General features: G+C 50.3%; 9 protein-coding genes across 9 annotated transcripts; 1 reads left to right on the top strand and 8 right to left on the bottom strand.

The window, feature by feature from the left end:
- Positions 1-27: 27 nt before the first annotated feature.
- On the bottom strand, positions 28-993 carry ANOM_006676 (uncharacterized protein; the record flags this gene model as incomplete). Its single annotated transcript, XM_015551932.1, has 1 exon — positions 28-993. A coding segment is annotated over one exon (966 nt), but the record flags the coding sequence as incomplete, so codon positions are not given.
- Positions 994-1,408: 415 nt separating this feature from the next.
- Positions 1,409-3,008, bottom strand: ANOM_006675 (leucine-rich repeat domain-containing protein; the record flags this gene model as incomplete). The annotated part of the gene is made up of 2 exons (XM_015551931.1): positions 1,409-2,372; positions 2,425-3,008. 2 exons carry the CDS (start codon positions 3,006-3,008, stop codon positions 1,409-1,411), a joined length of 1,548 nt encoding a protein of 515 aa, XP_015404407.1.
- A 952-nt stretch (positions 3,009-3,960) lies between these two features.
- On the bottom strand, positions 3,961-4,305 carry ANOM_006674 (uncharacterized protein; the record flags this gene model as incomplete). Its single annotated transcript, XM_015551930.1, has 1 exon — positions 3,961-4,305. The coding sequence occupies one exon, from the start codon at positions 4,303-4,305 to the stop codon at positions 3,961-3,963; it is 345 nt and encodes a 114-aa protein (XP_015404406.1).
- Positions 4,306-5,490: 1,185 nt separating this feature from the next.
- ANOM_006673 (class I SAM-dependent methyltransferase) lies at positions 5,491-8,650 on the bottom strand. Its single transcript, XM_015551929.1, has 9 exons — positions 8,369-8,650; positions 8,181-8,312; positions 8,112-8,128; positions 7,731-8,062; positions 6,811-7,624; positions 6,344-6,745; positions 6,157-6,295; positions 5,899-6,101; positions 5,491-5,837 (listed from the first exon to the last, which is right to left on the bottom strand). Exons 1-9 carry the CDS (start codon positions 8,630-8,632, stop codon positions 5,702-5,704), a joined length of 2,439 nt encoding a protein of 812 aa, XP_015404402.1. The 5' UTR covers positions 8,633-8,650; the 3' UTR covers positions 5,491-5,701.
- A 1,323-nt stretch (positions 8,651-9,973) lies between these two features.
- ANOM_006672 (zinc-dependent alcohol dehydrogenase) lies at positions 9,974-11,496 on the bottom strand (the record flags this gene model as incomplete). The annotated part of the gene is made up of 8 exons (XM_015551928.1): positions 9,974-10,415; positions 10,474-10,524; positions 10,578-10,671; positions 10,730-10,810; positions 10,872-10,893; positions 10,966-11,047; positions 11,117-11,168; positions 11,262-11,496. The coding sequence occupies 8 exons, from the start codon at positions 11,494-11,496 to the stop codon at positions 9,974-9,976; spliced, it is 1,059 nt and encodes a 352-aa protein (XP_015404401.1).
- A 490-nt stretch (positions 11,497-11,986) lies between these two features.
- ANOM_006671 (uncharacterized protein) lies at positions 11,987-13,064 on the bottom strand (the record flags this gene model as incomplete). The annotated part of the gene is made up of 4 exons (XM_015551927.1): positions 11,987-12,178; positions 12,234-12,343; positions 12,397-12,732; positions 12,788-13,064. 4 exons carry the CDS (start codon positions 13,062-13,064, stop codon positions 11,987-11,989), a joined length of 915 nt encoding a protein of 304 aa, XP_015404404.1.
- A 338-nt stretch (positions 13,065-13,402) lies between these two features.
- Positions 13,403-14,377, top strand: ANOM_006670 (uncharacterized protein; the record flags this gene model as incomplete). Its single annotated transcript, XM_015551926.1, has 4 exons — positions 13,403-13,571; positions 13,653-13,896; positions 13,951-14,101; positions 14,162-14,377. The coding sequence occupies 4 exons, from the start codon at positions 13,403-13,405 to the stop codon at positions 14,375-14,377; spliced, it is 780 nt and encodes a 259-aa protein (XP_015404403.1).
- Positions 14,378-14,901: 524 nt separating this feature from the next.
- On the bottom strand, positions 14,902-15,543 carry ANOM_006669 (CUE domain-containing protein; the record flags this gene model as incomplete). Its single annotated transcript, XM_015551925.1, has 2 exons — positions 14,902-15,189; positions 15,265-15,543. 2 exons carry the CDS (start codon positions 15,541-15,543, stop codon positions 14,902-14,904), a joined length of 567 nt encoding a protein of 188 aa, XP_015404417.1.
- An 837-nt stretch (positions 15,544-16,380) lies between these two features.
- On the bottom strand, positions 16,381-20,381 carry ANOM_006668 (condensin subunit SMC2; the record flags this gene model as incomplete). Its single annotated transcript, XM_015551924.1, has 7 exons — positions 16,381-16,645; positions 16,699-17,372; positions 17,425-17,799; positions 17,849-20,006; positions 20,118-20,158; positions 20,222-20,277; positions 20,324-20,381. The coding sequence occupies 7 exons, from the start codon at positions 20,379-20,381 to the stop codon at positions 16,381-16,383; spliced, it is 3,627 nt and encodes a 1,208-aa protein (XP_015404418.1).
- Between the last annotated feature and the right edge of the window lie 341 nt (positions 20,382-20,722).

The raw sequence follows: 20,722 nt of genomic DNA, 5'->3' as shown, positions 1-20,722 counted from the left end.
CCCAAATCTCAAAGTCTCCAATAACCCCTTCTTCGCATCCTCCCCCTCAGAGACAAGGACACTAACACTGAGAACCGCCAACCGTCTCTGACGCCGCAGCACACGTCCCAGCTGCTGAGGCGACAGGGTATAAAGCGTACAATCCAGCATCTTCAACCCCGACTCAGACCCAGACTCAGATCCAGATTCAACCTCATCCAACCTCTCCACCAACAACCCCGTCCCCTCATGCCCAGACCCCACAGGCACAATACCCTCCGGCTTCCTCCCAACGCGATCCCCCACATCAGCCGAATCATCAGGCACGTCCTCCTCCAACCCAGCAGCAGCAGCGTCCAACCTCAACGACACCCCCACCAGCCCTTTAACTAGCAAATGCGGCAACTCATCCACGGGAATCCTGTCCAGAAACTCTCCATCCGAATGGCCACGATACGTGTACGACACCTCTAGGAAGCGTAGTGCACCTTGGGATTTCCGGTCATGTAAAATATCACCGATCCCCGCGATGAACCCCTTCCGGCAGAATACATCCAGGAGATGCAATTCCCGGAGTCCTGTACTGGTAGTATTCTTATCCTCATCCTCATTCTCATCTTTATAGTTGTTTGAACCCGTGAGAATACCGCGGATGAACTCTCCTGCGTCGCGACGGGAGGCGTCGCTTACGCCGTCGATGAGGTGGGAGTACAGCGTGAGGTCTTTGAGGTTGGGGAGAGATTTCCCCAGGTTTGTGAGGAAGGGGGCTGGGTAGCCAAGGGAGAAGAGTTCGAGGGTCAGGGATTGGATTCCTGTGGGGAGAGTTGGTGGGATTATTGGCGGCGTTGCATCTTGGGTGGATAGCAGGTCTGCATAGTCGGTGGGTTTGATGTCGGAGGTTAGGGTTAGGTGTTTGAGGGAGACTGCTTCGGGGGGGAAGGGTGGGAGGTGGAAAGTTTGGAGGGGGATTTGGGCTGCTGTTGGGAGGGATTCGGTATCTTGGGGGGTGGTCATTGTGGTGTATCTGTTTTCTGTGGTCTGTATGTTGACAGGGAGTAGTCTGATGTCTTTATTTATATGGATTTAGATGGATTTGTATATGGGTTACCCCGTCTGGTGGCTGAAGTGCGGGGATTTTGCGGAGAAATGGAGCTAAAGATCACCTCCAGGAATGAGATTCTCCGGTTGTCATTCTTGTTTCTTGTCCTTGCCTAGAGTTGTCAAGCAGGGTTCCCCTCATCTGGTTCTCTTGGTATGCACGAATCAAAGGACCTACGTCGGGGTATAGGTGCGGATCTTATGAATCCGTGAAATGTCAGAAAATAGGGTAGTTATACACCCATATAAATATATAACCCGAATACTATACTGGGCTTTAGGAATACTGCCCGCCCAAGGCAGATACATATACAAGACCGAACCCGAACTATCAATCCACCCTAGTCTCATCCCGCTCCATTTCCTGGCAGTGTTGATCCGCCTCAACGTTCGGCACGCAGGCCCAGCTGCAACCGAGTCGGCGGAAAGGAAGAGGACGGAGTTTGTCGCCTGGACAGCGTGGCCCTTTGAGTCCACTCTCATATGTACTGCAGTCCCACCACTCGATCCATTCCGTCCGAGCTAACACAAAGCTCCGGTGGCACACCGAGCATGACCGGCCACCACCGCTCCACACTTCTTTCGCCTGTCGCAGGAGGCGGAGTATCAAGCCGGGATAGTCGGCCATCTCTTCATCCGAGACCTGGTCAAAGAAGATCGACCGGGTGCACGCCAGGAGCGACACTTCCCGTAGGGACGGAACACGGGATTCATGCTGATTCGGTTGACTGGCGCTAGCCGGAGCATCAACTGGCATGCCCTCCATGTTGAATCGGCGCACAGGACCGGTGGCCACGTGGAGGGGAGCCCAAGCTTCCTCGGGTGCTGGGCCCTCGTAGTCACGCAGCTTCAATGTTCCCTCTGTCGAGTCCCGTTCTGTGCCCTCGGGTGAATGCCACTGGGCAATCTCTGCCTCGTGGATCTGCAGAAGCGGGTTGGGCCGGACGACCATATGTTTCAGGTCACCCTTTTTGATCAGCCACAGCAGCTCCCACGGAAGGTACTGCAAGCGATTGACGGCAAGATTAACTTCTTGCAGCAAGGTCAACTTCCTGATGGCGGGCGGGATGTCCGTGAGTTTGTTATAGCGAAGACTCAGGACTTTCAAGGAGCCAAGCTCGAACAATTCTCCAGGCACTGATTGCAGAGAATTGCCAGTGAGGAATAAACGCAGGAAGGGCTGTAAGGAGCTGTAGACATCTTCGGTGATTGGAGGTTCGATGATAGCAGGGAGTTTAGTAAGGTGCTGCAAAGGTCGCAGTAAGCCGGAAGGTACAACCCTCAGATAACAATTACTGTGAGATATTAGCCTGGTGAAAAACAGTCGTGGTGGATACACAAACACACCTTAAGTCAACACTATCCTGTCCACTCTCCAAGCATTCATTGACGATATTCCGCGCAGCCTGGTGCTCTTTCGGCTCCTCGACCATTTTCAGGCCACTCCGCTGACCCTGTGCCGTCCACCGGCCACCATCACGCAGAGCGACATCAGCCCCGCTCCCTGTTCCTGCCGCGTTGCTTGTGTCTTTCAGCAACTCCTCCCCCCACATCGACGGATCCTCCGAGGGCAACAGGGACTCCGCCCCGGACTCGTCGCTCCCCATCCACACACCGCTATCCACATGTCGCTTCTCCTTGAAATCCGCCCTCTTCCGCTTCGGATCCTTCACCATCTCGCCCCACCAGGTGCCGCGGTATCGTCGTTTCCTGCTGCCGGAGGGGACGGGCGCATGGTAGTTCTCTAGGCCAGACGCGGGGATATCATCACTGGAAAAGAGCGCGGGGTCACTGGACGGCTGGCTGGAGCGGTCATCAAAGCGCGACAGCTGATACGTCTTGCGCAGCGACGAGCCGGACGCGACGGGGGTTTTGGTCGGGGAGCGATGCCGGATGCGCCGGGGCGGGGGCAGAGGGACCTCGTTATCCATGATGTCAGACGAAGGCCGTGACACGCCGGGAAAAAAAAAACAAGACGGAGAGGACGCGCAGGAACGTGCGATCGGGACTGCTTTAATGCTGGTGGGGCGCGTGTCTTGTAGGAACCAGATGAGATACAATGGTCAAGAGAGGTATATGCGCAGACGACACCGTTTTTCTTTTTCGCAGATCGGATCACATCACCGGCTGCGCACCGGATCCATTGTGTCCGAAAGAATGCAGATCGTCCGACGGAAGAATGATTCCAGTGGATTTTATGGGTTGGACGTTTGGAACTTGTTTACTTGCAAGCCCCGGCACGCGTCCCCCACGCGACCCGCCAATCAGACTCGCTACTGATAACGGCCCACTCGGCTCGGCTTTTTTATCTGATGCGATCGTCTGCGCCTAGTCCATCTAACAATGATTTGTCTAGTATATTACTGGGAAGAGTGACGCTTTGTGGAAAAAAAAAAATAATAAAATACGTAGTCAACCAGTACGTTCTTTGGAATATCAATCGATCTATATACATCACGAAACAGCATGTTGCAGCTCCATAGTGCGTCGCCTGTTGTATTGGATCGACTATTCGCAAGCAAACTGATTGCAAGAACACCGGGGGCCTGTAACCAACGGGTACATCAAACACCATCCACTCGTAACAAATCGCAGTCATAAGGGGTATATCAGCATATCATGTATCCTTAACACCCAGCTTCTTCCGGGTTGTCATCATCTTCAAGACAAACCTTTGGAAGAAGAGAAGGAAAGTATTCGGAAAAAATGGTATCACAGAAGTAAAGGGAAGAAGAAAAAAAAAGGAAAGAAAGAAAGAAAGTCGATCTGCCAGTGATGAGCTCTAGTAATCACTATAGCCGGTAATGATATCTGAAAACATCATGGCTGACCGTTAAAAAGTCTCACAGCACTTGGTGAGGCTACCACTGTCGGACGATGAGACTACAGGTAGCCCAACAAGACAGCTACAGAGCCAGCAACGAGCGCAACGGGCATGTTGGCGTCAAAGACTCCAGCAGCGGAGCTCAGAGTAACTGACGGGCTAGCCGTGCTGGCCGAGCTACCCGACGCAGTACTGGCGTGGTGCGCATGGCTGGAGGCCACCGAGCCCGTAGAGGCTGCAGAAGAACCAAGAGGCGTGGCCGACAGACTTTCAGCGGCAGTTTGGGCGGTAACACGGTACACCGTTTTAGTGATCGTACTTGTCGCCGTTGAGGTGATGGTGTCCGCAGCGACAAGCTGGGTGGCAGCGAGGCAGAGAACGGATGCGATAGTGGCGACCTTCATGATTTCGGTGCTCAAGTTGTGACTATAGAAAATTCGGTATGCGACAACAAATGGCGAAGGATTGGATTTGATAGATATCGCAATGCAGTGGATGTTATCTCTGCAAAGAACCAGGTGTTGCGCTAAGATTGGATGTGACGCAAACTTGAAGGATCGAGTATACAAACGATAAAGGAGTGACGTTTGCAAAGCAAAGTAAAGCTGATGCGATCACAATGAGTGTGGGAGAGCGCTGCTCTAGGCTAAAGATCGTAAAGGGTACGAAAAGGTAAACGAGGTGCAGAATTTGCAGCCAGGAAGCAGAGGGAGGACAAGCCCTAAATACTAACGAACAAGTAGGTTTGACAAACACGAGTTCGACTGTGGCTTCGGGATGATAGGTCCATATTCCCTGCTGTCGCTTGCCTTCAGCGAAAAGAATTCGGGAACCGATTCTCATCCAATGATGACCGTGCAAGGGACTCGGCTAGATGAGTCAACTGGCCATTCGGCGCTGTCAGGCATGCGCTCTTGACTGGTGTCTCACGTCGCCATGAAAGATGGACAACGGCCAGCATTACGCTTCGGAATCCACGGGAGGTAAACAAATCAGCGTGTTTCCTTTGATGGCCGCGGAAGTCAAAGAGCCACTTCCGAACCGACTGATTACCAAACTTGAGCAGTCGTTCAAGGGACCAACACAGCGGCGAATGACGTGGGGGGTCCGTGAGCTGGCGATGCTGCGGTCGATTGTTGGGGCTAGAACAAGGCTGAGTGCTTAATGATTCGCTGACGACCGGCGGTAGGGCGCTCACTCTGCAGGCGATTTATTTAGCTTCGGTTCCTGGGGCGTTGGTCAGGCACCAGAAAATTCTAATCCCGTCGTTTAATTAAACCGAACTGATGACTCGGAGGAAATTAGGGCTACGGGACGGAATCTTTGCCTCCTCATCCCGGCATTTTTCGTGGCAAACAACACGAGGAAAAACCTACTCGACAGGTAATACATACATACCACTTTGGAATTCAATAGAAATGGACATACGTACCTGTCCTCAAAAATGTGACGAACTCCTAACTCCAGTTGGGCGTCTACTGTGACCTTCATTGTTTCCGCAATGTTTCACTTTCATTTCATTCTTCAAACCCTGGACCCCCTGTTTGACCCTGACTGTGAGACTGTCGAGCTCATCCGGGTAAACCAACAACATTCATTCATTCATTCATGATTTACAAAGATACATACATCGATTGTGTTAGTGGTCACACCCTGTAACCAACAGCGTATAAATTTTCATCTGCTGTCTCATCTCTTAGTCAGACAAATCTCACCCAATGAGCTGAACTTTATTTGAGAAAATAATCATAAGTGTAAAAATAGATTCTCGTACTCGCTGTGTAGATCGACAAATGTTAATTATAGGTCAAGATGCTCTACACTTGACCGCTTCTCATTCAGCGACAGTAAAGAGATCGATCGCTCGGCAGTTGGTCGCTCCGTTTCCAGTTCCTTGGTCTTGGTGCAGATCCACGTCGAGGCATACATGTTCACCCTTCTGCTGTCAGTACCACGTCTCTCACAATCCTCCGTGAAACTCAGAAAGTCAAACTTACCGGTCAATACATGTTCCCGGGAATCGGGCGCCGACACGTCGTGCAGAGAAGCCGTTCTCCTCAAAGTGTCGCACGTACCAGGGGTCGACACTAGCCGAACGGAGCAGTATACGACCGCCCATTTTCAAAGCGTGGTTCAGCTTCTGTGCCTGCACCGAGGCATCGTTCCCTTCGGGGTCGAACCAATCCATCGAGTCCATGACCTGAGACGAATGTCAGTCCAGTTGAGCGTGCTGTAGCCGATGGGGCGACACTTACCACGGCAATGGTTAGGCTGCCCGGTGTTATCCGTTTGATCACTTCATTGATCTCATCTGTGTGGATGCGAAGACCATCAAAAGCCCCCGGAGATGACAGCTTCACATGCGCTTTGGGAGACAAGTAGGTGGGGTGGCATCTGCCACGGTTAGTTAAGTCGTTATTAAGGTGCACCGAGAAATCTCACCTTCTGGAGAATTGCCCCTGTAGACACAGGAAATAGAAGTAATTGTCATTGCTGATCAAAGTGTCCTTGACAACAGGGTCCAGAGTATCAACCACGTATTCCCAAATTGATTGGCCGCTGATGTCCTTGGCCTGTTTCATGTCGTGGGTGAGGCCGTTTCGCTTGAAGAAATCGTCAATGATCATGTTTCGCTGATTCCGAGGCACGCCTGCGGCCTTCCAAGCAAACCATTCGGTTCCGACGACAGCCCAGTGAAGAGGCTTGCTCATCAAGACCGAGCGGATACGCGGCCAGATTTCACGCTGCTCGGCTATTGTCTGGGCCTCGCACAGTTTTCGCACTTGCGCTTCCAGTCCGAAGACCTTGAAGAGGTAACGGACCATCTTAATTGCGTGGCGTGAGCTCCAGTCTCATAGAGCCCTCTGCTGTATGAGGATGTGAAGATATGAGAATGCTCAAGCCAATACTGGAATGCTTGGCTTGAGAGGTGTGGGCTCAGTCGCGAGATGAGAAGCTGGCGGAATTCAGAGTGCTTTCCTTCGCCGAAGATCTTCCAGACATCACGGTGACCAAGGGCAATGAAGCTTGCAACCTTAAGTTCAAGGAGATGATTCTGGTTAGGATTCAAGTCAACGGCATGCACGCGTCGGGGGCTCTTCTGAAGATAGTCCAAGATGTTGTCCCCTGCGCTTGTGATTGCCAGGATCACGTCGTCTCGTTTAATGTCAAGTAGACGGTGATCTACGCGAGGGTCTTCCCAGTTAAAAGCGTAGATGTATTCGTTCTTGAACTGGGTGTGCTTGGGAAGCAGATCGTTGTAGAATATCCGGTAGTGGTGGTTTTGGTAGAAAGAGGACGGGAGGGGGAGGTTGGAACCCAGGTTGATGACGGCAGATTCGTACGCTTTGGAGCGTACCTCTTGTGCACTCAATTCAATGGCTTTATCCATCTCCTGACGATGGTTGGCGGGGGAAAGGTATGGCGATTCAGTGAAGGATGCATCCAGTTTTTCAATGGCCTCCCTACCAGATTGGCTCGAGGTGATATCCTTCTGGCATCCGACGAAGATGTAGTACGGGATTCCTCCGAGGAGGTAGTTTCTTTCACTAGCCGAGACAACCGTTCCGAATCGATATTCCAAGTAATCCCTGCGGGCAGCTTCGAGGCTCACACGGTCCACATCAAACCAAGCACGCCAGAAGACCCGGCCAAGCCAGTTGACATGGCGGTTGAAGGCACCCCCGGTGTAATTGCGGGACGAAACATCCACGATACTTTGAACTATAAGCTGTTAGTTTTATACATGTTGCGCATGATACATATGAAAGGGGGGAAGAAGGTCCATTTTGAGACAACGCATCGCGGACAATCAACATCGGGCACATACCGTAGAAATCACAAACTCCCAGTATTCCGGACGGCTTCAACAGCGCCGGGAGGGAGTCAACCACACTATAATAATCGGGAATCATAGACAGACTATAGCTCATGGTAATGAGATCTGCGCCCGGGTCGGTCTTCGTCCGTGGATCAACGCTGTCTGCGTCTGGCAAGCGGAAAGACCGCGCATCTTGACAGACAACGCTGACGTTCTTCCACCCCAGTCGCGCAAACCGTTCACGAGCTACCTGACAAAGAGAAGGGGAAAGGTCGACCAGGTAGACGTGGGAAAAAAACTCGTTTACGGGCAAGAAAGCTGACATAGCTTCGATGTTGTATCTGTAGAACAGTTAGAGCAGACCAGCACTGGCTTTTCGACTGCGCTTACCCAGTACCACCGCCAATCTACATTGTCAGCAACGTCTCAAATAATTGCGGGAGATGGAAATGATCTTACATCAACCCAGATTGCCTTTCCAGCTTTAAGCTCCTTATTCTCCGCCTTAAACTTCAGCTGCGCTGCAGCCAGACCAAGCATGTCCTCTCGGCCACGTAGAAGGCGCTTGCGCGTGGCATCGTACGCACCAGCCTAATTATCTTTTAGCAATTGAGCTACAAAACCGTACGAAACTCAACAATGCCCACCTGTGTCTTGTAGAAGCTCTCCAAGGCGTCCTGTTGGCCATTGCCAGTTTTGTCATGGGGTTTGAGGAATGTGGCATAAATAAAATTCACATAGGTCAAGAGGCCACCATTTTTGTTGAATCCGGCCTTCTGCTTTTGAGAAGATAATAAGAGAACGACGGCGACCAAGCCGCAGACAAGGAAAGCAGTGCCAGCGATGTAGGCATAGAGCCAGTCCATGCGGTTCGCGACACCGCCTAAGCTACTACTTAGGGAGGAGCTCATGGCGTTTCGATGTGGTTGGAGAGAAGCTGATTCTCCTGTTCAAGGAGGGAGACAGATGAATCTGACACTGAAAGAGACCCAAGAGCGAGGACAGAGGGCCTTCTTGAATCAAATGCCTCCACCCGACTAGAACCGCGTTGAATGCATCGTTCTAGTGCCCCACCATGCCCCTCCATCCATTACAAAGACGGATCCAAATGAAGGGATAGCAAGGTGAGGTCCTATCAGAAACACACATGGGCGTGGCAAGTGATAATCTACACCGGCTCAAAGGGGAATATGATCGATAGCCGCGGGAAAACGAGGATGAAAGCAGATCCTCTCACGAAGCTCCATTGGCTGCACGAGGCCTGAGGCGAATTATCGTCGAAGCAATTGAGTCCGACTAAGGACAATAAACTCCGAAAGTGAACGGGTCATTGCCTTCTCAGGTCGAAATTTAGCAACGACGCTGCCACTACTAGTATGGGCGACGGGGGATCTGTTCGTGGAGCTGGAGTACCGACGCAGAGGGATCCGATCCACCAGGCGCAACCGACAAGTCAGAGAGCAGCATGTCTGCATGTGTGGACATGCACTGGCCATCAGGGAGTCAAGCCCGAGGAAAGTCGTGGGGAAGAAATGAGAGCCAAAATACGGATGATGTTCGAGGTTCCTGCGTTGCATACTTCGGGTGCACCAATCAGCGGGCGGTCTGCCGGCACACTTCCCCCCCTGGCGGATCCATTCGACCACCACCGTTATTCGTTCATGGTATGCGAGGACGTTCTCAATATGCTTTCCCACTTAAACCTGCACGATGGTCAACTCGCACGACGAAAACTGAGCCCCGTGGTTTCAAATTGGATTGTGGTCGGGTAACTACTATACCATCTTTATCCTATACTTCTGGCAAGGACCCCTAATCTGAGTACTATCGGGTTTATACTTCTACCATGCGACGGACCACTTTTTTGGTATTGGCCCCAGGCCTTCCGCTGAGCGAAGTCCTCCTGCATGGGCTCAGATTGAGTTCATGTTTTGCCACAAATACAGGATATGAGCGAAATATCGCATTCTCCGTGCCACCCTGCTCTCGACCGAATCCGACGAGACTGTCTCAGTGGAGCCCTCAATTAGAGTGCAATGCCAATATGGTGTACCGCGCTTAGCGGGTCGAACTTGTGAACTTCATACTCCACTCTCCCAAAGGTTGGATGGATACCTGAGCATGCCCTTCCCCATACCTCTGATCTTATTAACAGCGAGACTAGAGACTGCTACTGAAATTTTGATATTTAGAAACGCTGTATACATACTCTAGAAGACGAAACGATCCGTCCCAGTGAACGAGGAAGTCGTCTATTCCGGAATCTTCACTACAGCTCTCCCATCAATCTCGGACCGTCCAAGTCGCATCACCACATCATTGATCTGATCAAGCTCAAAGCACTCAATATGGGCCCGCACGTCACCAGCGACAGCCATCTCCATCAACTCGTCCATCTCCTTTGCCGTACCCGCAGAATTCCCCACAATAGTAAGCCCTTTAACAATCATATCAAACGGAGTCGCCGGTAGCCTGAACGGAACACTGGGTATGCCCACGCACACCAGAACCCCAAGGCTGCGAAGCAATCGCATACTCTGCGTGTATGCCGGTTCACTATTGGCGGTGCAGATTACCGCATGAGCTCCGAGTCCACCTGTTAGTTTCTTCACTTCCTTTTCGATATCGTCGATCTTGTAATCAAAGAAAGCGGTGGCTCCGAGAGCAAGACACAGCTCCTTCTTCTTTTCGCCACTATGGAGAGTATTAGTGCGGATTGAACGATCGCTACAATGGTGAGGGGAAGTAGTACCTATCAATCGCAATGACTTTCAGTCCTTTTCTGACTGCAATCTGAACCCCCCTGGAAGGTTGTCAGCATGATTAAATTTGCATATCTCAGCCGGGGCAACAAACATATGTCCCAGACCACCACCAGCCCCCGGGAGAACGATCCAATCGCCCGGTCGTGTCCTCGTCTTCATAATCGATGAGTACATTGCAATTCCCGCTGTAGAAGACTCAGCACGAATAGAATGAACCTAGTACACTCGAAGAGCACAACATACCACACAGCAACGGCGCAGCTACATCTGGCGCAATCTCCGGGGGGATCTTCGTGACATGAATCGCAGGACTGACGATATACTCTTGAACCCCAGTTCATCAGCTACTTCACCCCACAGCATGCTCTGTGGCAGGCTCACTCACGCTGAAAAGTCCCAGGTACATTCTACACCGCAATCCACATCAGCACGATGTCCACCAACAGAGGGAAAGGCATTCACTGGGGGGGAGAATATACCGCGCCCGCGTTCTTCTGATACGGACACGCCGTATTGTTCACCACGCAAATCTCACAGTTCAAACAGGAACTATACAGCCATCTGCCATATCACGTCCACATTAACACCGCCATGAAGCGACAATGAATCCAAAGAGATAAAACCACTAACCTAATCCCAACCCTCCTCCCAATCCACTCCTGCTCATTAACCCCATTACCCACTGAAAAAGACAATTAGCATGATCATCATATAATCCATAGCCAACTATCGTTCCAGGTCAATAAACAAGTAGAATTGACATGATAGTGCATACCCATAACAACCTTCCCCACCCCCTCATGACCCGCCACATCGGTCAACATCGGCGTTTCCCCACGAATACTATGCACATCCGAATGGCAGACCCCCGAATACTCGATCTTGACGAGGATTTCTCCCTCGCCGGGGGACGGCACGGGGTGGTCTGTTTTGATCTGGAGGAGGGCATCGGCGGTTGCGCCGGAGGGGGGGAGCACTGCTGCGGTTTGGGTTTCGGGGATGGCCGTCATGGTTAGGGTGGATATGCGGGGTTGCAGTGGTATAATTGTGGTGTTGTTGGTGGTGGATGAATAAGGAGGGGACCGGAGCTGGGCTTGTTACGTGGTTCGGAGGCTACTCGGGAGATCTTAGTGTCTATTTATATAGGTTCTGTGAAGAAAGTAAAGGGTTACATTGGATTGAAATGCGTTAATGCATCGGGGAATGATCTAGGGCTTCGAGAGGCGGGGTTTACATATATCTGGGCACATGATAGGCGGTTCGATGGTTGATAAGATCTGTTTCTTGATCGGGTAAGTCGATCCTGATTCCTTCAGTCAAGCTGAGTATGGAGAGTGATAAGTATCTATTCATGCCTGGAGGTAACAATATTATCACGACAGTTCTTCTTAGAATAAGCATGGTATCCACGACTGAGTCTATTCAGCAAAACTGGTGTCTAAAGGAAAACCAGCTAAAATCAAGAAATGTGAAAACAATGAGGTTCAGAGACCAAGCTATCTAAACTGTTTCCCTGTGGAAAAATCCCTCCAGTTTGCTGTTTCCGCTAAGAGTTTTCTTCACCCCAGTGCTAGTAGCAGACGTTTCGAGCTCTTGCTTGGACAAAGACGCGGCTCGGCGGATAATCTTATGTATCATAGAAACGATTAAATTCCCCTGGCCAGATTCCCACTGGTAAGTACGTCTGCTCCACTGGAAAATCCCGTTAGCTGGATCGGCGAGAGAAGATGGTTAGATGGCATTCTACCTTTCCGCTATTGTCGAGATACAAAAAAGTCCACGTGAAACTGTCAGTGGCGATGCCATAGATCGAAACATCCTTCCGCTGTATCTCCTTTCGCGCATGATGAAGCATCGCTGTTAATTGGTGAGTAAACATATATACGCTCAATAGACTACAGCAAAGCTACCCATATAGGCCAATGCTTGGTAGTCGCCAGAGACCCCCTTTCTCTTTGCTTCCACCACCAGAAGATTACACTCCATCTCCTGTGGTGCTTGATACCAAAGGGAATAGTCCGTTGTACCCGAGACGATCTTTCGCTCGCCCTGATATGTCCAAGGCAGCAGCATGTCAGTCTCACACCGGAGGTGAACGGATAGGATCGATGAACTAGAATCCCGGGCACTGGCTCTCTTCTGGGCGGCTAGGCAGGTCAGGAGAATTGCGTCGATTCTGCATCTCATGAGAGCTTCGTTCTCGGGGGAGCCGCCCGTAGCAACTTCGTAATCCGCGAGAATATATTCTATTGTTATTAGTTCCATCCAGGGTTAGGAATTCAGAAACCAAAACAAACTTACTGAGGTTGTCGGGGACTGCGCGCAACTCATCTTGGGTGAATCTCCAAGGATTATCTTCTCCTCCTTCCTTGATCCCGAAGATGTTGGAGACATCCTGGGGATTGAGAGATGTGACGGGAATATGGGGCAATGGCTCCTTCTGGGACTGGATGGCCCTCCTGCTCTCAGCCCTCGCAATATTGAAGATAGTATCAACTTCCTTGTGAAGGGCATTGTCTCTTATCTTCCCCAAGATCTTTTTGATCTTCACCTCAGTACGGTTCAAAACAGCCTCCATAGTGATAAATGGACTCAAGTTGATAGGTACTTTAGTCCTGGCTGACTAGAGCCTAGGTCGAGGGCTAGAACGTCCAAAGGGAGAGCTATTAATTATTTTCACTTCATTACATGTAAAGTGATAGTGCCTGGGTAGGTAGGCTCGGTTAGGTAGGCAGGCAAAAGGTTGACATCGTTGTTACGGAATACTTCCCTACCACCCATCCCATTCTATTGAATCATTTCTTCACCTTTTCTCCTTACTTTTTGCTTCACTCGTCTCTTCTGTTTCTCATTCACTTATATAATATGTGTTTCACAATGAGACACCCAGGGCGCCACATCAGCAAAAAGCATAAAATGGAGAAGATAGAGGTCGAATTCATCAAGCAATCTATGGATCGACTTCACCTACCCACCAACACGGATAAGCCAGCCAGACAGGCTTTTGCGCATATACTTCACAGGCTGAAGCTTTCCCCCAGTTCAGATGCCGAAGAAAAACAGGTATGGACCGTGGATCAGGAGAGTATGAGCGTTCAGATGCCGGAACATTTTAGTTTGTTTCTATAATCAGTAGGTACGAGATCGCCATGTTAACTATCTTTAGGACAACTGATGACCGACATCGCCCTCGTATACTCCACCGAGGACACCAAGTCAAGCTCAGTTCGACCCAAAGTGGACTGGGTTCTGCTGCAGCTGTCGGCTATCGTGAGGAGGAAGAAGGATCAACTTTACGGTGATTCATCACCGCCCGGTGGTTACATTCACGCAGCACCGTACTGGCATTTCGAGACGACGATCACTGGATCTGGTGATCAGGCTTTGACGGCATCGGTGGACTACGTTCTGTGATATGGGGCGCGTGGAGACTGGGACACGAACTTGGTGGTAGTTCGAAGCAGCAGTCGACTGTATGATGAATGCTGGGCAGCCCTTCCGAGCATGTCGATCGTTTATGCCGCCCGGAAGGCGAGGAAGTATAAGGGCGGCATCTATGGAGTCTGTACCGATGGCGACAGTTGGACCTTCTTGCACCTCAGCGATAGGGGCCGTGTAAGTTTTGTCATTTTTGAATGGAAGTCTGACGAAGTGAACTGATACAATGACAAATAGGTGTCCAAACGCTGTCTGGTATGGGATGATAAACAGGAAGTCACCGGCCTACTATACAAGATTATCGGGCAGGCTTTCGACCTCCACAGAGCGCGAGAGCAGGACCCGGAGGCTCGGCGGCGAATGAGAGATGAAATTTTCCTCTGGGATGAGGATAAGGAGAGCTCTGGCGATAATGGTCGTAATGATGGTGATGTAGCCCCTGGGCGTTGGTGAAGATCCTTTGAAACAGCCTGGTATATTGCTTGCTACACTTGCTTCGTACGGTAGGTTCAGTGAATAACAGAATAGTCTGTCGTTAAAAAGGATAGATGTACGGGCACGTGCGACTTAAGCAATTGACAACATCTATAACGAGAATTACCTCATGAAAACCATTACTAAACTAACTCAATCTATATATGTATATATACCCTATATTTCCTAGTACCTAAGCCTCGGGTATTCTGATTCAACCTAACACCATAAGCATGCAACGCTTTGCGGGAAACAGACGCTGGGAGAAAGAGAGAAGTGAAAAACAGGATGTCGGAGAAGAGTGGGAAACCAAAACCGGGTATAGCAAAATGAAAGGAAGAATCAGTTCAGGAAAGACCCGCGTTTTTGCAATCTACACATCCCCAGCGCCAACAGAGTATAAGATTCTCGGAAGGAATAGGGTTTCACAAAGAAAAGAATAAACAAAGAAAGGCAAGAGATATAGACCGAGATAAAGTATCCAGAATCATTCTGCATCTCGGTTACGCACTTCCCCGAACTTTCTGCTCCATTCGCTTCCTCGCCGCCAGGATCATATCGTCCCTCCGCTTCTGGAGGATACGCTGACGTTCCTCCTTGTTCTGTGACCAGCCAGACGACGGAGATGACTGAGTGGTCTCAGCGCCGTCGGTGGCGACTTTGCCGCTAAGGTTGTACCGCGAAATCAGGTCCTGACCATCCGATTTCGATGCCGCGGAGGCGGCGGCAGTTTGTGCTGCGGGCGTACTGGCCTGGGGGATGGCGACCTGAGGCTGGAACGAGGGTGGCGGCTGCAAAGAAGTTACCCGTCAGCATACAGCTTACGCTGCGCGACACTCGCGCCACCAAAAGAAGCATATACTTACTGTCTCCAGTCCTCGACCTGTCAGGATGCGCTCCGTGGTTGCTGCGACGTTACCACCATTGCGCTGCAAGTCCCACATGATGTCGCGTGTGCTTAGCTGAGGGAACATCTGGGATATTTGTTCCACTTGTGCTGGGTCGATGACTCCGCGCGCACGACTGCGACCGCTTCCATCACCTCCATCGCCGTCACGCTTGAGAAACCATCGGATGACGAAGAATGACACGACGGCGAGCGTCAGCAGCGAGGAGATGTTCAGGGACGGCTCCTCCTCGGGCATGATGTCGGGAGAGGGGTGAAAGTGTACGTGAGATCCCGATTTTGCGACGAAGCGAAGAGTTCAAAAACACTGCCAGTAAAACGCCAGAAGGCCGTGCGAAGGTGACTGGCTAAAAGTCGGGGATCGACGTGGGAACGCTTTCCGGGGAATGACGTCCAGGAGGCGGTCGGAGTACGGAGTATTTAATTCAGCCTTAGATAATAAATGTGGCGGTGGAAGACGTTCAGCCGGGCGCCACACTCGGGACTAGCAAATCAGCCCACCAGAGGTTCGTACTGATGGACGATGACCAGGGAGACAGGCAAATACAAAAGAAAAATGAATGACACGCTTTGGAAGGCTTTCAAATACGTGAAATGGGGGGTGAAAAGGTCTGAAAATGCAGACTGCGAGGTACGGAGCACGGAACTGGTGAAGTTGGACCTCCGAGTGATTATTTGCATTCTCGGGACAATTAATACCAGTCGGAAGTCAGCAACTTCCGCGGCTGTCGAGACTCGTGTCGCCCCATGGGAAAATCCGAACCACGGGACTCTGTACCGCCTCACTTTATGTACCCCCCTTATACCATCAGCTTCACAGAGGATCTTATGTCATGTGCATCATTATAAAGGAAGTAGAGACAAGAATGTAACTGTCATCAAAAAAGAATCAAATATAAAAAGAAAAGAAGTTCATCCAGATCCATATCCATCATTCCGGAAAAAAACCGCCTCCAAACCTCGGCCAAGAACGTGCCACATAATGCGCTCTTATCCCACAATGCCCAACCAAAAAGAAGACTGTGATATATGCATTCCACCCCAAATTCTAACCTCAAGGAGTACCATGAACAGATTACTTCAAGTCGGCAGGAGTCAAAGCCTGAACAACGCTCGTTCCTTCGCTGAATCGTGTCTTGAAGATACGGTTGGCGTTTTGGAACATGCCGTCCTTCAGTGACACGACGATGAATTGAGAACCCTTGAAGCGCGTCTTGATTAAGCGACCAATGTTCTGTGTATGAGACAGATCCAAGGCGGCATCGACCTCGTCCAGAATGTACATGGGTGCCGGTTTGAATTGCAGAAGTGCCATAATGAGGGAAAGAGCGATGAGGGACCTGTAGAATGATTAGCCAAAATTCCGTGTGGATGATTAAGATGCTCTGCTCACCGTTGTCCACCACTCAGTTCTGTTAAGCTCTGTTTCCAAACCTTGCCAAGTTGCACCTTAACTTCCAGGCCATCAGTGATCTCCTTGCCCTCTGGAGGATCCAGCTTAGCGAAACTGCCGGGAAGAAGCATTGCGAAGATCTGGCCGAAGTCGCCGTTGACTTTGGTCCAGGTATTGTGAAGAGCCTCCTTCTTGTACTCGTCCAGATTGAGAATGGTCTCTTCAATCTTACGCTTATCACGGACCACGGTCTTCATCATATTCTTCAGGGCAGCCTCCTTCTTCTCCACGCTATCGATCATGTTCATGACCTTGGGATTGATCTTCTTCTTCATGCCCTGAGAACGTTCCGTAAGATTCCGAAGGGTGGCCTTGCATTCGGCAATGTTCTGGTTCTTGAAGTCGTAAGGAGTGTTAGGACGACCGAAATTATCTTTCTCATCCTCGATCCACTCATGTTCTTCCTCCATATGGGCAACGGTCTGAGCTGCAGCCTGTTGGTCTTTCTGTAGTTTGTCAAGCTGATGGCCGAGCTTCTGCAGATCAAGGCCCTCTTCGGTGATCTGTGAGTTCTTTGCCTGCATTGTCTGCTCAAGTTCTCGTAGCTCCTCATCAAAACCAGTAAGCTTAGCTCTTTCATCGTCAAGGTGGGCCTGGGCAATATCGTGGGCGTCCTATGACGGGTCAGCAACCGATTCTCAACTATAACTTCGGTTTTCTTTGTACCTTGATCCGTGCCTGTTCTCTTTTGAGCGATTTGACTTCTTCCTTTTGGGCATTCAGGGCATTCTCAGCCTCAGCGCTCTGTTCTTCGGCGGCTGAGAGATCACTTCCTACTTGCTCCGACTCCAGTCGAGACGCCTGTAGTTCTTTCTGTAAAGTCTTGACGGAAGTCGAATTTTTAGCGAGATTCTTCTTCAGGGAGTCTAGGGACTCCTGTAGTTCCGCCAGTTTGCTGTCTTTGTTGTCATTAAATTCACTCATGTCTTTTTCAATTCGCTTGATATCCTTGGATGCTTCCGTCTGACGAGCTTTTGCGTCGGAAATATCTTTCTTCAGTTGCTCAATATTTGCTTTCATCTCCTCGACAGCATGAATAATCTAAGAGTGTCAGTTTCGTATCTAACTTTACAAGAAAAATGAAACTCACCGATGAGGAAGAGTTGCTACTGATTTGTTCTTCTGTAAGTTTAATCTCATGAGTCTTGAGGTCCAGCTCCTGCTTGATCGTACGGACTGCGTCAAGCTTTTTCTTTTCCTTTCTCATCGTTTCTTCCAGAGTAGCAAGTAGTCGCTCCTTGCTCCGGATTTCCCTTGTGACCTCGTTTAATTTCTGCAAGGTAATGAGGACACCGCTCGAGTTCGGCGAACTACCACCAGACAGAGTACCAGACGGGTCGTAAACATCACCATCCAGTGTGACACTCTTGATACGGACTGAGGGGTCGAAAGTCACCCTCTTTGCGGTGTCTGCATCGTTACAGATCAAGGTGTTGCCGAAGACGTAGTTCATAGCCGATGTAACTTCCTCATCGTATCCAATGAGCGACAAGGCAAGGTCTACCTTTCCGGGAGCAATGTTTTGCGCGGCCCCGATCTTCTCGGCAGAAGCTCTGAATGATGAGATCTTGTTCAAAGGAATAATTGTCACACGCTTGCGCAGCTTTCCCTTCTGGAGCAACTGCGTTCCGGTCTCTGCGCTGTCGACAACAACGTTGTACAAGCGGCCACCAGCACAGATCTCAAGGGCCGTAGAAGCTTGGAGCTTCTCTTTGTCGAGCGTAAAGAGCTGAGCGACCAAGCCCTTGACCTTCGATCTATCAAAGTTCGGATGTGGGTCGGCATATTGGAAATCAATATTCGCAACCTTCCTTTGAAGTCCATCGGCTCTCTGGCGTAGCTCACGGATTTCTTTCTGCAAAGTCGTTTGCTCCTGGTAGAGCTGCTCCTCTCTCCCTGGTTCAAACCCAAGTCTTGCCAGTTCCGCATCCAGTTTCTTGGCTTGGGACTTGAGACCCTCAAGATCCTTCAAGAGACCCGTGTTCTGCTCCTTTGCTTTCTTGGCTCTGGGTTCCTCTTCCTTGATTCGCTTTTCCAAGTGTGCAATCTTGAGCTTTGCTTGTTCTTGTTCAGTGGCCGCGCCACTGGCGCGATTACGAGCGTCCTGTAGTTGACCTTGATAACCACTTTCCTGGCCATCTTTCGAGGCCACACCCGTCTGCAATGTTTGGAGCAGTTCCTCCTTCTGTTCGACTTCGGCTGTTTGCGCGTCTAGTTCTGCCTTTGCAGCATCATATTGTGCTTGTAACTTATCGTAGACCTTCTTCTTCTCCTTAAGGAGCTTCTCCAGATCTTTGACAGTTTGTTGCGCTTCCTTGTGTTTCTCCTTTTCTTCTGCAATGCTAGCATTCTTCAAATCGAACACCGTCGTCAACCGGACAAGTTCGTGAGAGTGAGTCTTAACCTCATCCTCAAGTGCCTGGAACTTTCCGCCTTTCCGTAATTCCTTATCTCGAGCCGCTCTCACCCGCTTCACATCCTCTTCCAAGTGAGCTATCTCACTCTTAAGCTTGACCGCATTATCCTCGATCGCTTGCACCTTGCGCTTTTTGCTCTCGAATTCATCACCCGTGACCCGTAACCGCTCGTTACTGCGAAGATAGTCGTGGGCAACAACCAAGCGAGTAAGACGTTCCAGGTCATTCTGAGTCTGTTGGAAATCCAGGAAAGCACGCTTCTCGGAGCGGAGCTTCTCGAGTTTGGGTTCGATTTCCTCATGAAGGAGGCCTTCGATTTCGCGCAGCTTCAACTCCTTCTTGCCCATCGTTTTAGCCGCCTTTTCCCTTCGATCCTCAAACATTCGTGTACCAGCCGCCTCCTCAATCATAGACAGAATCTCGACCGCCTTCATATTCAGCACCTTCGTAATCCTTCCCTGCATAATCAAGAAATTCGGATTGTTGATATTCAGCTGCACGCTCTGGAACAGATTCTGCACGGTCTGCTGCTGCGCACGGTGGCCGTTAATCAGGTATTTACTCGTACCACCAAGAACAATCTGTCGAGTTACGGAGATATTCGCATATTCTTCGAAACCGATCGGGGATTTGGCGGTGTCCCTATTATCGAAGACGATGGTCACACTGGCTTTCGTTACACCGGCCTGGCCACGCTTGTAAATCAGATCTTGCAGGTTTTGCGCGCGAACGGTCGACATGTTCGTGATACCGAGGACGAAACAAATAGCATCAAGGATATTGGATTTACCACTGCCGTTCAGGCCCGTGATGGAGTTGAAGGACTCATCCCTATTATAATCTGGTTAGCGCTCTCGTTGCACTCCGCGGGTGATCTTAACAGGCATATGAGGATAAATTGCCTCTATCCAACTCGCTCGTTCGGACTGGGTCAGCGCATACCATCCTGATATAACCGTACGCACGGCGTACGATTTGAAACCCTACCACTTCCGGTTAGTATTCTCAAGCTCTCGTTGGCATCGCTGTGCATAAGGAAGGCTTACGTCGATAACGACCTCAGTAATCCTCATGATTGCGACTCCGGAATCAGCCCCATCAACTGGATAACCAAGTGCATAGGAGAACGCTGGGGACTGATAGCGCACAATTGAATTGGGCGGTGGATTGTTTTGGCGGGCGCCGTGTTTTTGCGGGCGGCATCATGTTTATTGTTTGCTGTTTTAGGCTTGGTGGCCGCTAGGATGATGTAAGCATGAGGGGTCAAGCTGGCTGAAACGGGGGCCAATCAGAATTGACGGTATCTACTACAAGGAACATCCAGTGGGTTGGAATCATCCGCAATTGTATGAAACAGGCTATGTGCTAATTTGTACCTTATCCAAGAATCGGTGGACGGAAAACAAAAGTTCAAAGCAAATCAGAGGAAGACATTCAATAACCAAACAGCGCAAGATTCTCGCTAATTGAAATCCATGTTTATTCATGCCAGTCAACGCCGTGTTTTGCAGCCTTGATACCAAAGAGAAGCCAACCGCATCAATCAC

This window comes from Aspergillus nomiae (assembly GCF_001204775.2).
Source record: "Aspergillus nomiae NRRL 13137 chromosome Unknown contig00265, whole genome shotgun sequence".
NCBI lineage: Eukaryota > Fungi > Ascomycota > Eurotiomycetes > Eurotiales > Aspergillaceae > Aspergillus > Aspergillus nomiae.
The sequence above is the reverse complement of the archived record's forward strand: the minus strand, read 5'-3'. Positions and strand labels throughout refer to the sequence as shown.

Excerpts from the sequence above, each read along its gene's own strand:
- ANOM_006673 (XM_015551929.1), bottom strand. The coding sequence starts at position 8,632 with ATGAGCTCCTCCCTAAGTAGTAGCTTAGGCGGTGTCGCGAACCGCATG. Across the intron at positions 6,296-6,343 it reads CAGGGGCAATTCTCCAGAAG|ATGCCACCCCACCTACTTGT; the intron begins GTGAGATTTCTC and ends TAACCGTGGCAG. Across the intron at positions 5,838-5,898 it reads CCGGGAACATGTATTGACCG|GGTGAACATGTATGCCTCGA; the intron begins GTAAGTTTGACT and ends TGACAGCAGAAG.